Below are 14462 nucleotides of genomic sequence, written 5' to 3' on the forward strand. Positions count from 1 at the left end.
CCCCATGGCAGGAGCTAAAGAGCAGCTGCATCCTTGACATTGGCCACAGCACTAACCTTGCCTCTGCTAGCCACTTTTCTTACTTATTGATATGGTTTGGCTGTGACCTAACCCAAGTCATATCTTGAATTGTAGTTTCCATAATCCCCATGTGTCGTGGGAGAGACCTGGTGGGAGGTAATTTAATCATGGGGCAGTTATCCTCATGCTGTTCTCATGATAGTGAGTGAGTTCTCATGAGACCTGATGATTTTATGAGGGGCTTTCCCCCCTTTTGTTGGCACTTCCGCTTTCTGCCATCATGTGAAAATGATGCTTCCCTTTGGCCTTCCGCTATGATTTTAAGTTTCCTGAGGCCTCCCCAACCATGCAGAACTGTGAGTCAATTAAACCTTTTCCCTTTTTAAATTACCCAGTCTCAGGTACATCTTTATTAGCAGCATGAGAATGGATTAATACATTTGTGTTACCTCCTGACCTCGTTTGCAGATCCTTCTCTAGTATGACAAGGAAAGGTCTGATTTTTAAGCTTTTTATTTTGAAATAATTACAGGTTCACAGGAAGTTTCAAAATAATATATAGAGAAGTCAAGAGTTTCTTCACCCAGCCCTTCTCCCAGTGGTAACACCTTGCCTAACTATAGTATACCAACAGAGCTAGGAAATTGACCTTGGTACAATCCACAGAGTTGATTCAAATTTCAGGGTGTGTGCGTGTGTATATTTCTATGCAATGTTATCACCTGTGCAGCCTCATGTAAGCACCACATTCATATATCACACACCTCCCACTTGCTGCCCCTTTGGAGCCAGACCCACCCCCTCCCTACACCTCCTTCCCAATCCCTAACCCCTGACAACCACTGACTTCCATATCTATAATTTTCTTATTTCAAAAATGCTATTTAAATTAAATTATACAGTTTGTAACCTTTTGAGATTAGTCTTATTTTTTCACTCAGCATAATTCTCTTAAGATTCATCCAAGTTGTCTAATTGGTTTTTGATCCTACTGAAGATCATTGGCTTCATCTGTGTAAATGACAGGCATATTTGGTTCATGAAACTTCTTTGGTTAAGCACATTGCTTTACCAGAAGTTGTAAATTATTCCACCAGTGCTATGATCTGAAATTTGTGTCCCTCTAAAATTCGTATGTTGAAACCTAATTCCCAATGTGTCCATATTAAGAGAAGCATCCTTTGGGAGGTGATTAAGTCCTGAGGGCTCTTCAGTGCCTTTATAAAAGAGGCTTCAGGGAGCCTGTTTGTCCCTTCTGTCATGCAAGAACACCTAGTGTCTGGTGGAGGCCCCTTTCAAATAGAATGTGTCCCCACCAACACCAAATCTGCTGGTGCCCTGATCTTGGACTTCCCAGCCTCCAGAACTATGAGCAATAAATTTCTGTTGTTTATAAATTACCAAGTCTCGGGTATTTTTTATAGCCCAAATGGACTAAGACAGCCAGCAATTGACTATAAAATGTACCATTCATTATGAATTGCAAAGAAAAGATAAGGATATAATCTGAAATCTGACTCTATGACTTGCTAAACCTTCATATCCTGATTTGATAAATTTAAAATATATTATTGCTTTTAGCCAAACAACTATTTTTCTATGAATCACTTATAATGAACTAACATTAATGTTAGAGTCATTGCCTGGGTCAGGAATAAAATAAAAACAGAAGAGGACAAGATAATTTTACACCCATTTTATGAGTTCTAAGAAATACCATGGCAGCTCTCTAGATTTTTAGCATTAAGTTCAATTGGAAATATCTTTGCTCCCATAAACTGGTGACATGACTTCATGACCCAACATTTATGAAAAAGGGAAGTTAAAGGTGAATAGTAGTAAAATGAATAGTTGTTAAAGGGAACACACATACCGTTAATAGTACATGGACACGGGGAGGGAAACATTACGCAATGGGGCGTGTTGGAGTGTGGGGGGCAAGAGGAGGAAGAGCATTAGGACAAATACCTAATGCATTTGGGGCTGAAAACCTAGATGACGGGTTGATAGGTGCAGCAAACCACCATGGCATATATATACCTGTGTAACAAACCTACACGTTCTGCGTACGTATCTCAGAACTTAAAGTAAAATTTTAAAAAAGCAAATTTCCCAGAATGAATAGGATTTCCACAGTCAGGGGTAGGAATGCATTCAGGAAGATAGAAGCCAGGAAGTTGGGAAAGTGTGGACCAACTTTCACTTGGTCCAGGAGGGAGGAGAGATTAATGAGATAGGAAAAGTAGACCGGGCCTGATTGTGGTTGTTTGTGAAGCCCGCTTAATTAAACAGATGGAAAAGAACCATTAAGCACATTTGAGAAAAGAAATAATGAATTCAGAGTTTGGGGGATGCTAATCTGATAGGAGCCTCTGAAATGAATTGGAACAAGGAAAACCAGGGACTAGGAAAGCTCCTAGGAGTGTATTAAGAAAGACCACAAGGGCCAAAATGAGAGTGGTGGCTTTGGGATTTAAAAATAAGAAGCTGGTGGACCGGGTGCAGTGACTCATGCCTGTAAATCCCAGAACTTTGGGAGGCCGAGGCGGGTGGATCACGAGGTCAGGAGATCGAGACCATCCTGGCTAACACGGTGAAACCCCGTCTCTACTAAAAATACAAAAAAATAGCCGGGCATGGCAGTAGTCACCTGTAGTCCCAGCTACTCAGGAGGCTGAGGCAGGAGAATGGCGTGAACCCGGGAGGCGGAGCTTGCAGTGAGCCGAGATCGCGCCACCGCACTCCAGCCCGGAGGACTGAACAAGACTCCGTCTCAAATAAAAAATAAAAAATAAATAAGGAGCTGATGAAAGCCAGATTGAGATTTCAGATGTGAAATCTGTAGATTTTGGCAACTGACTAGACCAAAAGCAAGGTAAACTATTTAGTCAAAATTTCAAACATGGGCACCAGGTGAAGGTGCTGCATGAGCAGAAGTAGCATAGGCGGTCAACAGTACAGCCTGGCATGGAGAGGAAGATGAAACGTGGGGACACATTGGGAATTCAAGTGTGAACCTCCAGAAGGAAGTCAGGAATAAAGACATGTTTGCTCATTGTGACAGTCTTGCCTTCAAGGGGTTTACAGTCATAGTGGGAAACAGGCCTGTACAACAAGATTCCTAGAAAACTATGAGGAGTGTGGTAATAAAATTACATCTGTAAAACTAATGATTTTGTAAGGATTGGTCGGATAGCACATGTAAAACTCTCCATAGGTCCACGTGGGAGCATTGCAATGTAAGCAATGAACCTTCAACTGGGACAACTCAGGAAGGATTCACCAAATGGTATTAGCACTTACCAAAGTGCTAAGGGTTGGGACTTGAACTTTGATGGAGAGAGATAGACAGAGGAGAGAGACAGAGAGACAGATAGACGGAGAGATGAGTATTAGCCAGGACAGGCTTGGCAAGACTGAGATCATCCGTAAAAAGACTCAATGGCTTAGCAAAGCAAAAGCTTATTTCTTGCCCAGGTGAAGTACAGGTCAGTGGGAGTCTATCTAGTGACTCAGAAATCTGGTCCCACCACCTTCTGACCTTTGGCTTCCAAGGTCATGGCAGAGGGGAAGAGAGAGATGAAGGCAGCATGCCAGCTGTTAGCTGCCTCAGCCTAGTGGAGACCACATCACTCCACCACTATCCACTGCCCAGAAGGAGTCCCTCAGGCTGGCCCACCTGCATAGGAGCGGGGACACATAGGAGAGGCCCAGGGAGACTTGGTGAGCACTCATTGCCTCTGCTGCAACGATGAAAGCAGGAAAGAATAATTGCCCCAGTGGGTCCCAAAGAGGTGGGAGAAGGTAACATCACTCATGAGCAGGGAGAGTTAGCCTCAGGGGTGTGGAGGGACTACTTGGCTTTAGAAGTAAAAGGAAAGAGCTGGGTATTGTGGCTCATGCCTGTAATCCCAGCACTTTGGGAGGCCAAGGCGGGCAGATCACTTCTGGTCAGTAGTTCAAGACTAGCCTGGCCAACAGGGTGAAACCCCATCTGTACTAAAAACACAAAAATTAGCCAGGTGTGATGACGTGAGCCTGTAATCCCAGCTACTCGGTGGCTGAGGCAGGAGAATCACTTGAGCCCAGGAGGTGGAGGTTGCAGTGAGCCGAGATCACCCCACTGCATTCCAGCCTGGGCAAGAGAGTGAGACTCCATCTCAAAAAAATAAAAATAAAAATAAAAAAGAAGTAAAAGGAAAGAGAGAGGCAGAAAGGAAAAATTGAAACACAAAGGAAGATGCTCAAAGGGAGATGCTAAGGAAACCCACTGAGAGGCACACGCCTGCCCTCGAATGTCTCTATACAGGAAGTGGACTGCCATCTGACATAAGCAGGGCAGCCGCTGGGCTGAGTGACCTGAGGAGATGCAGGAGTTTGTTTCAGGGTGAGGGGAAAGGTGAGAGGGAGTCAGTAAAAAATGAAGAGAAATGCCTCACCCAGTGAGGGCTCTGTAGATGCCAGATTATTTAATACATGAATGGGCAGTGGTCCCAATTAGTAAATTGCATTAATAGAAAATATGAAAAATTCTGAGTCTTCCAGAATGCTGCCTTTCCCCTAAAGTTCATAGTTTGATCTTCATATTAATGGAAAAGAGGAAAGACACTAAGAAAACTTATCTTTTGACAGAGCTTCCCTGTTTTGCCCCGAGCGTGTGTCTCAGTTGTCCTCAGCGTCCTCCATTTTGTGCTGGCATTCACTATAATGGTGTAAGCTTGCTGTCCATGTTGGGAATTTGTGTAGTGAGTATTTCATGAGAGACATAGCATCTTGACCCCTGCACTTTGCTCTCATAGGGAAGATGCTGGAATGAACTGGGTTTTCCAAAGCATAGATCTTGTCAGAGGAAGTACAGGGCTGGCCAGGGCACCATTTGCTCTGAGAGCATAGCTGCCTATGAAGGAGGAATGTATTTATTTGAGAGGAATATGCATGAAAATGACCACTAATGATTGTTAGATGGAGATCTTTCTGACCAAACCACCTTCAGTGAATCTATCCAGTGGTTTTCCTGCCTCTTCTGACCCATCTCAGCCTTTTTTGGCTGCCACTTTTTGAGAACCATGAACCAAGACTTGGGAAGAAAAGTTTGGAGGTGACAAAAGTCCACTGGAAATGTGGACGAGATGCTGCAACTCTAGTGGAAAAGCATCTCACGTGCCCTGGGTTCTCAGTTTCCTGCATCTTCTTGGGACAGAGTCTAAGGAAGTGTTGCTCAAACCAATCTCTAAGAATCCGAAATGCTTGTCTATACTGGAGCCCTAGACACTCCCTTTTAGATTTGATAGCTAAAGCAAAGTTCCAACTCTCGGTGATGGTGTTTGATGTCAAATCTTCTATCATCACCCTTCTGAGCTCCCAAAGGAAAACAAACAAGGAAGACAATATACATTCAGAATTTACTCTCTGAAACTCCAGTCTTTAAGGAACTTGACTAAATATACTACCTTTGCACTGTGCTTCAAAGCAAAAGAAAAAAAAAAAGGCACATCTGACAGCAGAGGTGAAGCGTGCTTTTTCACTGGCATCGGTATGTGAGTGTGTGGGACAGAGAGAAGGCGCAGTCTGTGGCATCTGGAAGAAACTGGCTGTGTCCATGTCTTCCACAGTGGAGGCATGCAAACATCCTGCCATTTCTCCCTTTTAGGATTTTCTAAGTAGACAACTTCCTCGCAGCCTCATCTCTCAGCTGAGACAGCACCCCTGGGTTTCTCCAGACCCTGGAGATCAGGCCACAGGGACATCCCCAAATGTACCCAGAAACACATCTAGTAAGTGGATTGATCAAGAGCTCACAAGAGCATGGGGAAAGCCCTGATGATTAGTGACCTGGGGCAAGTCTTTAGCTTCTCTGAGCCTTTAGTTTCTTCTTCTGTAATGTGAGAATGACAGTAATGTTCCCTTTGCTGGCCTCAAAGCATCAGTGTGAGACTGGTCCAAGAGTGAATAAAAAGCACTTTGAACTTGTAAGGCCACATTTTCCTTCGTTGGAGTTAGATATCCCTGTTCTGAGCTCCCACGCATGTCCTGATTATCCTGACAGAGAGCTGCATGCGTGTTTCTTCTCTACTAGTCTTGAACCCTCCTAGGCAAGCTCAGTTACTTAATAAGAGCTTTAAATGATATTCATAATATGGCTAATACCATCTGCTTTCAGAGCTTCTGCTCCATTTCAGGCACTGTGCCAAGTGCTTTAGATACATTATTCCCATTTCTCATAATAACCCTGCAACTTAGCATACTTTTTCATTCTATTTAATATATGAATAAACTCTAAGGGTTGAGGTAACTTGCCCTGAGCCACAGCTGGTTAGTAGCAGGGCTGCAGACATTATGATAGGGGCCACAGGAGGGTTGATTAACAGACATTCAATTAATAGTGATGCTATAGTCAGGGGTAGGACAGTGGTACTCAAGAAGTGGTCCCTGGACCGACAGTCTCAGTATCACCTGGGAGCTTGTGGAAAATGCAATTTCTGAATGAGACTCTAGATCAGTGGTTCTCAAACTTCAGTGAGCATAAGAGCTACCTCGAGGGCGTAAACAGATTGCTGGGTCCCTCCGCCAGAGTTTCTGACTCAGTAGGTCAGGGAAGGGACCTCCTGATAATCTGCATTTCAGACTAGTTCCCAGGTGATGTTGATGCTGCTGTTCCCAGAACCACACTTTGAATATCACTTGCTTAGGGATTCTTAATATTTCTGTATCACAAATGCCTTAACAGTTTGGTGACACCTGTGAATCACCTCTCAGAATAATATTTTACATCTCAAAAAATAAAATACAAAAAGTTACAAATAAAATAGATTTGTCCAAGCATTTTTTCTGTTGTTATATAGTAATATGAATTTCTTTTTATATATTAAATAACAAAATCTAGTGCAGTAGGTCTAATAACTCCCATGTTTCAAAGTAGTGGTAAGCAGAGGCAGGTACAACCACCATAAAATAATAAGAAAATATCTGATTTATATTGGTTACAAAACCACAGGTGCTGTTCATACCACAGTGACTTGTTGCCTACATTTATTATGGAATGTGACACTAAAGCCAGGTAGAGGTTAATGAAAATAGAGATGCCATATTCCTCCCTTATGGTAGCAGCCTCTAAGATAACCCCAGTGATTCCCCACCTCCTGATATTCACACCCCTTCCCTTGAGAGGGGGCTGGACTTACTGACTCACATCTAATGAACAGGGTATGACAGAAGTGATCATATCACTTCAGAGATGAAGTTATGAGAAGACTGTGGCATCCATCTTGGCAATGCTTTTTGTATTAGTCTGGTCAGACTGCCATAACGAAGTACCTTAGACTGGGTGACTTCAACAACAGACATTACTTTCTCATAGTTCAGAAGTCTGGGAATTTACATTCAGGGTGCCAGCATTGGTCAGGTTTTGTCCAGGGCCCTCTCCTTGGTTTGTAGACAAACTCTCCCAGTGTGTTCACGTGGCCTTTCCTAGGGGCACCTGGGTGTAGAGAGAGCTGTCTTTCTTTTCTTCTTACAGGTCACTAATCCTGTCACATTAGGACCTCACCCTTAACAACCTCATTTAACATTAATTACCTCCTAAAAGCCCTATCTCCAAAGCAGTCTCAGTGGAAATTAGGGCCTCAGCATATGAATTTTAGGGGATCATAATTCAGTCTACAACACTCTTTCCTACTCTCTGTGGGATCACTTGCCCCAGGGGAAGACAGCTGTGGTACTGTGAGGCAGCCCTGAGAGAGGCTCATGTGGTGAGGGGTCAAGGTCTATCAACAACTGCTCTTGAAAATGGACCCACCCTCCAACCTCCATTTGAGCGTCCAGATGAGACTGCAGCCCTGCCCGACAGCTTGACTGCAACCTCAAGAGAAATGCTGAGCCACAGATAACCAACAAACTAATGCCTGGATTCCTGATCCATAGAAACCATGAAATAATAAACATTTGTTGTGTTATGCTATTAAGTTCTGGGGCAATTTGGCATGGAGCAAGAGAGAACTAGTATACTAATGCAAGTTCATGGCCATCTTCAAGTCTATCTACACATCCTTAAGATTCCCTGAGCATAGACATTATCTTTTCATAGGTTCCACTCTCCAAGGAACAGGGGCTCTTGTGCAGATCAGTGGCAATTAGAACGGGGCCCACCTTGGGAAGGAGCAGTGCATCTGTGTTGGGAGCACAGCTATTTGACATAGGCAGGGATGAGTGATGGTGGAAAGCTATTGGCTGCTCCTTGTTGCTGTTCTCATGGATTCATGGGCCCTCCGTGGGGCACTAGGTCCACTTCTTATGGAAATGCCATCCTATTAGATTTTAGGATATTACCACTGAAAAGACCCTGAGACAAAATCCAGTCAAATCTTGAGGTCCAGAGACAAAGAGACTTTCCCAGGATGACTTAATTAGTGGCAAAGCTGGATCAAAAAGGAGGTTATCATCACCTCAGCTTAATGCTTTTTTCTATACTCCAACAATTTCTACAGGAAAACGTTTTGAAAGAGATTGATTCCATTCTGATTTTAGCCTGTTTTTTCTTAAGTAGCATCTATTCTTTGTTTTTCTTACTGCCTTAGAAATTGTTATGCCTAAGCTGCATAGGTCACTGATTTCATGTATTTTACCCCCTTCTCCAAAGCTGTTATTCTCCGAAGTGTTAAATCTTCGAAGGTGGCTAAGGGACTATTAAAATGTCAGTAAAAATTAAATAATCCTCCCTAAAGACTGAGAAACATGAGTCATTTTCTGGAGGACATTGTGGTCAAAGCCTTTTGTGTTGTAGATATCAAAAATATCATCTTCTATTTTAAGGCTTTCTCTAGAGAGCTCAAAAAACATGCATGTGCTCTTACCAGGGGACGAAAAGATCTGGATGCTCCCACCTATAGATGGAGAAATCGAAGTTCAAAAAGGTTACATGGCCCCTCCCAATACATCTGTTAAATGGATGGTGATCTGAGTGAAGGGCTCTGGGCTCCATAAACCCCTCCCTGAATTCTTTACCTCCTACCAGTGTTAGGACACCTTCTACAGTGCCTGCAACCAAGCAGATGCAGGGCCATGACACTCTAGCATTTCTGTGCCAGAATCCTTTGGAGAGTTTTTAAAAATAAACAGCCTAAACAAACAAACAGACAAGGGTTCCATCTCCAGAACCTGATTCAGAAAGTCTAGGAGGGAGCTGGACATTTATTTTCTCTGTAGTTGACTGTTATGCCTTTCCCTATTTAGAATTTTTTGCCTTTGACATATGTAAGTTCTTGTTATCACTGCCCTTTTAAACATCCAGTTTCTTCCAAACAGGGGTCAAAACACTAGCTGTCAAAGGAAACAGCTAATTCCTTCCAAAAAGGAGGTGCCTTAAGCAAGTGTTTTAGCACAGTCACCCATTAGCAGGGAATTCTGACCCATAACAGTTGATCACAGTGGTTCTTTCCAGAAGCTCCCTCACTCATGCGCTACCTCATTTGTAGATGCCACAGGTTGGTTATTTAAAAAAAAAAAGAAAAGAAAAAAAAAAGCCTCTGAGCTGCTAATTTGGATCAGTCCTGATCCAACACTCAGCAATGCAGAGGACGGATTTAAGGGAGTTCTAATATAGCTAGGAAAATCTCCATCTACCCCCGGGCATTTTCTGCAGAAAATCCAAGGACCCCAAGCTTTGACTCCCTGCCTCGCCAGGACATGTTGAGGCTCGGTGAAATGTGCTTATCAGCTTTGCTGCAGGATACATCCTACCGCTTCACCTTGTGAAGCCTCCTTGACAGGCACGATTATGTTGTCCATCATCTGCTCGTAAGCTCTTTTAATAACTTCTCACATATTACAAAACACTTCCCACCCACACATCCTCTCCACCTTGCTCCTTCCAATCTTTCTTTTTTCTTTCTGCTAATTTATCCATTAACGTAGGCCCAGTTTCTAGTTTACACTAACTATAATTGGTTATAGCACCTCTGGTAACTTGCAGTTGGCTCTGAAAATAGACAGTTTCAGCCTCTACTGTTCTAAACTTAGGCATTTAATAATGCTGAACCCTTTATCCTTCTCTGAGCATACCTTGCAATTTCAGCATTGTTAACTTCACACATGTTCCCACAATTTATAATGCCCTTTCTTCCTGTCACTCTTCCACCTTAGTTTGCTACTGACAACTCCTGTCTTTCCCTCAGGACTCAATTCATTTGTTTTCTTCTCTGAGAAACTTCCTTTGACCACTCCTCTCCAACAGTCAACTCTATACATGCTTGTCTCCTGAGAAATGAGAGCCATTTGAGAGGACATAAGTGGTGGGAGCCATCTGTCTTTGTATCCCCAGTACCTGCCATGCAGCAGGAGTTAAGTATTTATTAGATGGATGAATGAATGGATCCAGTGGTCACACTTAGTGGCCCATATAGAAAACCCGTTGCGTGATTGTTGGATAGCTATCCACCACAGACATCCCGTGTACCAATAAACATGGAGTTTTGAGTATTTAGTTGATGAATTCATTTGCTTACACTTAATCATCCTAGGCATAGCTTCATGCCAAGCCATAGGTACTTGAAAAAGTTTATACCCAGATGAGCTGCAACTTTTTAGGTATCACAGAAGGTATAACTATAATCTCATCCAGCAATGGGAAGTTTTATAGATGTGCAGTCAAACAGAGCTCCTTGCTTGGAAGGGCCCTGTATTTCATTTAATGTTATCCTCTGGCTTGTGTTGAGTGTCTTAATACTGTTTAAACAAGAGTCCCTGTATTTTTATTTTGCACAGGAGCCCACAATTATGTTGTTACTCCTATCCAGCAGAGCTACAGCCAGTCCAATTGGCAAGTCCTCGGTAGATTTTTGGTGCAGTCATCAGGGTCTCCTGGACTCTGTGACTGATGTTACCTTCTGTGTTTCTTGACTTTTCAAAAAACCAAGGGGCTACTGACCCCAGGAGTTGGTATTCTGCCCATGGGAATGTGCCAGCTTTAGTCATCGCCCAGTGAAGAACTTTTAAAAGGCACTTAAAACAGAAGTAATTAGGGAGTCTATTTAAAATTAATTGCCAACTGAAACACTAATTACTAATTCCATGGGCCTCCTCATGGCAACTTTCTGTTTTATTTCATATTATCCACAGGCATATTTCAAACAGAGGAAAAAGGAGCCATTAGTTTAAGCTGTTTCATTGTAATGGGGTTTTATTTGCCTTCCACAGAGGATGAGAGAAGAATTTTAGGCTAGCCATTTTATTTGCTTAATTTAACTATGAAAATCATTTTTAAGGCTGGGCGTGGTGGCTCACGCCTGTAATCCCAACACTGGGAGGCTGAGGTGGGTGGATCACCTGAGGTCAGGAGTTTGAGACCAGCCTGGCCAACATAGTGAAACCCCATCTCTACTAAAAATCCAAAAATTAGCCGGGCATGGTGGCGTGTGCCTGTAATCCCAGCTGCTCCGGAGGCTGAGGCAGGAGAAACGCTTGAACCCAGGAGGCGGAGGTTGCGGTGAGCTGAGATCATGCCACTGCACTCCAGCCTGGGCAACAGAGTAAGACTCTGTCTCAAAAAAAAAAAAAAAGAAAAAAGAAAAGAAAATCATTTTTAAATCACATTTCTTGAAATAACTTTATAATGAGACCTTGACAAAATGATTTTCCAAGTAAAGCCAGTGTCTTTCTGAAGACGAGCTATAATGAAGCATAGAAATATCCAGAAAAAGTAGCCTATAGAATATGTATCTTTTCTGCAATTTCAAGTGGTATGTATGTTGAGAATTAAACTGGCCTGCAGAACAATTTGAGTACTTGATTGCTCTCCAAAATTGATATTGAAGAACTATTTCTCATGTACATAATTTTTATAATAGTTCTTTTATTTATTACAAACATGCTGTGTGTTTACAAACATGCTGTTAACCTAGAAGGGTAAACAAAAAAGAAAACAAATCATTTTTAACCATGATTACCATTTTGATAGAAATCCCTTCTGCCTTTTTTTTCCCCCCACAAAACTAGGCTCATAAATTAGATATGATTTTGTAACTTGCTTTTTTGATGACCTGCAAATGTATTACTCTGCCCTTATGTATTCTTTTACATCTTTATGTGACATTGTACATAGTATTCTATATACACCATATGACCGTGGGATGATGGATTCAACCAGTCCTCATTGTTGGAAAATTGGGTAGGTACCATTTTTTTCTCACAAATGCAATTATCTATTTAGCAAAAGCTTTGTGTATGTATATGAATGTTTTATAGACATTTTAAATATTAAAAAACTAAACATTTCTTAATAAAAGAAAGCAGTTTTCTCCACATTGCCCTTTTTCAAGGTTATTTCATTCTTTCAGCACATGCATTTGCAATGGACATATATGTGTACTGTGTGCATCACCTACGTATGTTATGTTAGCAGGAATGTATACTTGCTTTGGTCCCCTAGTTGTTTCTTCTGCAGTTCAACATTCATTGCTGTCTATGTGCCAGGCTCTGTGCTCAGTTTTGGGATTCAAAGATAATAAGACACAGTTCCTTTACCTAAAAGGTACACTAATCTACTGGGAGAGGGGATATACATATAACTAATGATAGTGCAAAAAATAGAGGCAAAAATAACATTAAGGGAACACAGAGGAGGAAATGACTGAGGAAATTAAGGAAGCTGTTCCAGAGGAGACCCTGCAAAGGATATGTAGGATTTTGACAAGAGAAAGAGATAAGAGAACATTCGAAGAGGGCAAAGCACAAATGCAGACCAGGGAAGGAGATATGTGGGGAACCTTCAGGCAGCACTGGGGTAGACAGTACAGAATGGAAGTGGAGCTGGAGATGACACTGGAAAGCGGGGTTGGGACCAGATTGCAAAGGACTAGAATGCCATTCTCAAAAGTTTTTGCTTCTGTTTATAGGAAGTTGGAAGACAGTGGCTGTCTGAGAAGCTGGGGCAAGCCTGGATCCAGAATTTTGGAAACTTAGCCCTGGTTAAGTTTAGACGACAGGGTATCAACTCTGCTGCAGTTTGCAATTAGGAGTCTCTTACAGCAGTCTAGACAAGAGAGAATGAGAGCCTCACCTGGCCACAAGACATTCAAGAGATATCTCAGAGGCAGAATCAAAACAACCCAGCATTCCAATTTGTGTGAGACAGGAAGTTAGGGGGTTGACATGCAGAAAAGTAAACCTCTAAACTACTATGTCTAGTTCAAGTAATTCTTCACAAGTTGCTAAGCTTGCAGAGTTAGGGATGATGTCTTTGGGACTCCACTTACTCTCAACTCAATGCCTAGAGTAGTCAAGCAGACAGGTAGCACTTGGCAAGTCCTTATTAAATGGAAGTGTCATAGCCAGTGTCTGCTGCAAGACAGACAGAAACCTTCCACTTCTCAAAAGAAACAACGCTGTATTTTAAGAATAAGGCCATGGCAAAGGAATGCAATGACATACTCAAGAACCCAAGCTTTGTTGATCATTTTTCTTCAAAGGATAATCCTTCCAGTTTAAATAAGGGCGTGAGTTAATCACCAAGCCTGGGTCATAAGGACTGAAATCTAAACATACTTGTGACATTTCAAGCACTGATGAATAGATAGTAATAAAGCCAGGAGAAAGTGTTGGCTCAAAACCAACTTATTAGATAGCCTGTGGCATGGGATTGAGAAACTAACTGCAATAGGACAAGAAGGAACCTAAACAGGGATTGAAATATTCTAGATCTTGATGAGGGCAGTGGATTCATGAAGGTAGACATTTGTGAGAATGTATGATGTAGAAAGACTTAAAATGTACTAATGTTATGATATGTAAATTATGACACCTCAATAAAGTTGATATAAAAATTAGAGATTAGAACCCACATTAAAAGTGTTACTAAAGTATGATTGTTGAAATTGCTTCAAATTATTTCTTCCCAAGATACCTACTCTTTTAAGTTTAAATCCCTTTGTAAAAAACAGTTTACTGCAACTTAGTGCAACCCACATTTTTTTTAATCATACTTTATGTTCTAGGGTACATGTGCACAACGTGCAGATTTGTTACATATGTATACAAGTGCCATGTTGGCGTGCTGTACCCATTAACTCATCATTTACATTAGGTATATCTCCTAATGCTATCCCTCTCCACTCCCGCCAACCCACAACAAGCGCCAGTGTGTGATGTTCCCCTTCCTGTATCCAAGTGATCTCATTGTTCAATTCCCACCTATGAGTGAGAACATGTGGTGTTTGGTTTTCTGTTCTTGTGATAGTTTGCTGAGAATGATGGTTTCCAGCTGCATCCATATCCCTACAAAGGACACGAACTCATCCTTTTTTATGGCTGCATAGTATTCCATGGTGTATATGTGCCACATTTTCTTTTTTTTTTTTTTTTTTGAGACGGAGTCTCGCTCTGTCGCCCAGGCTGGAGTGCAGTGGCGCGATCTCGGCTCACTGCAAGCTCCGCCTCCGCCCGGCTAATTT

The 14462-nt window shown here is 42.1% G+C and overlaps 1 protein-coding gene across 8 annotated transcripts in view; it reads left to right on the forward strand.

Moving 5' to 3' along the window:
• Nucleotides 1-14462, forward strand: part of FAT3 (FAT atypical cadherin 3) — a 687971-nt gene that overhangs the window by 606135 nt on the left and 67374 nt on the right. Inside the window, exon 15 of one of the 8 annotated variants that reach the window (XM_074015064.1) lies at nt 12909-13077. The exons of the other annotated variants lie outside the window; for them this stretch is intronic. Within the exon in view, the coding sequence (XP_073871165.1) occupies nt 12909-12934 (26 nt within the window). The 3' untranslated portion in view covers nt 12935-13077. Of the gene's footprint in view, nt 1-12908; nt 13078-14462 lie in introns of those variants that run through there. 8 annotated transcript variants of the gene reach the window in all.

This window comes from Macaca fascicularis, chromosome 14 (assembly GCF_037993035.2).
Source record: "Macaca fascicularis isolate 582-1 chromosome 14, T2T-MFA8v1.1".
Lineage (NCBI taxonomy): Eukaryota > Metazoa > Chordata > Mammalia > Primates > Cercopithecidae > Macaca > Macaca fascicularis.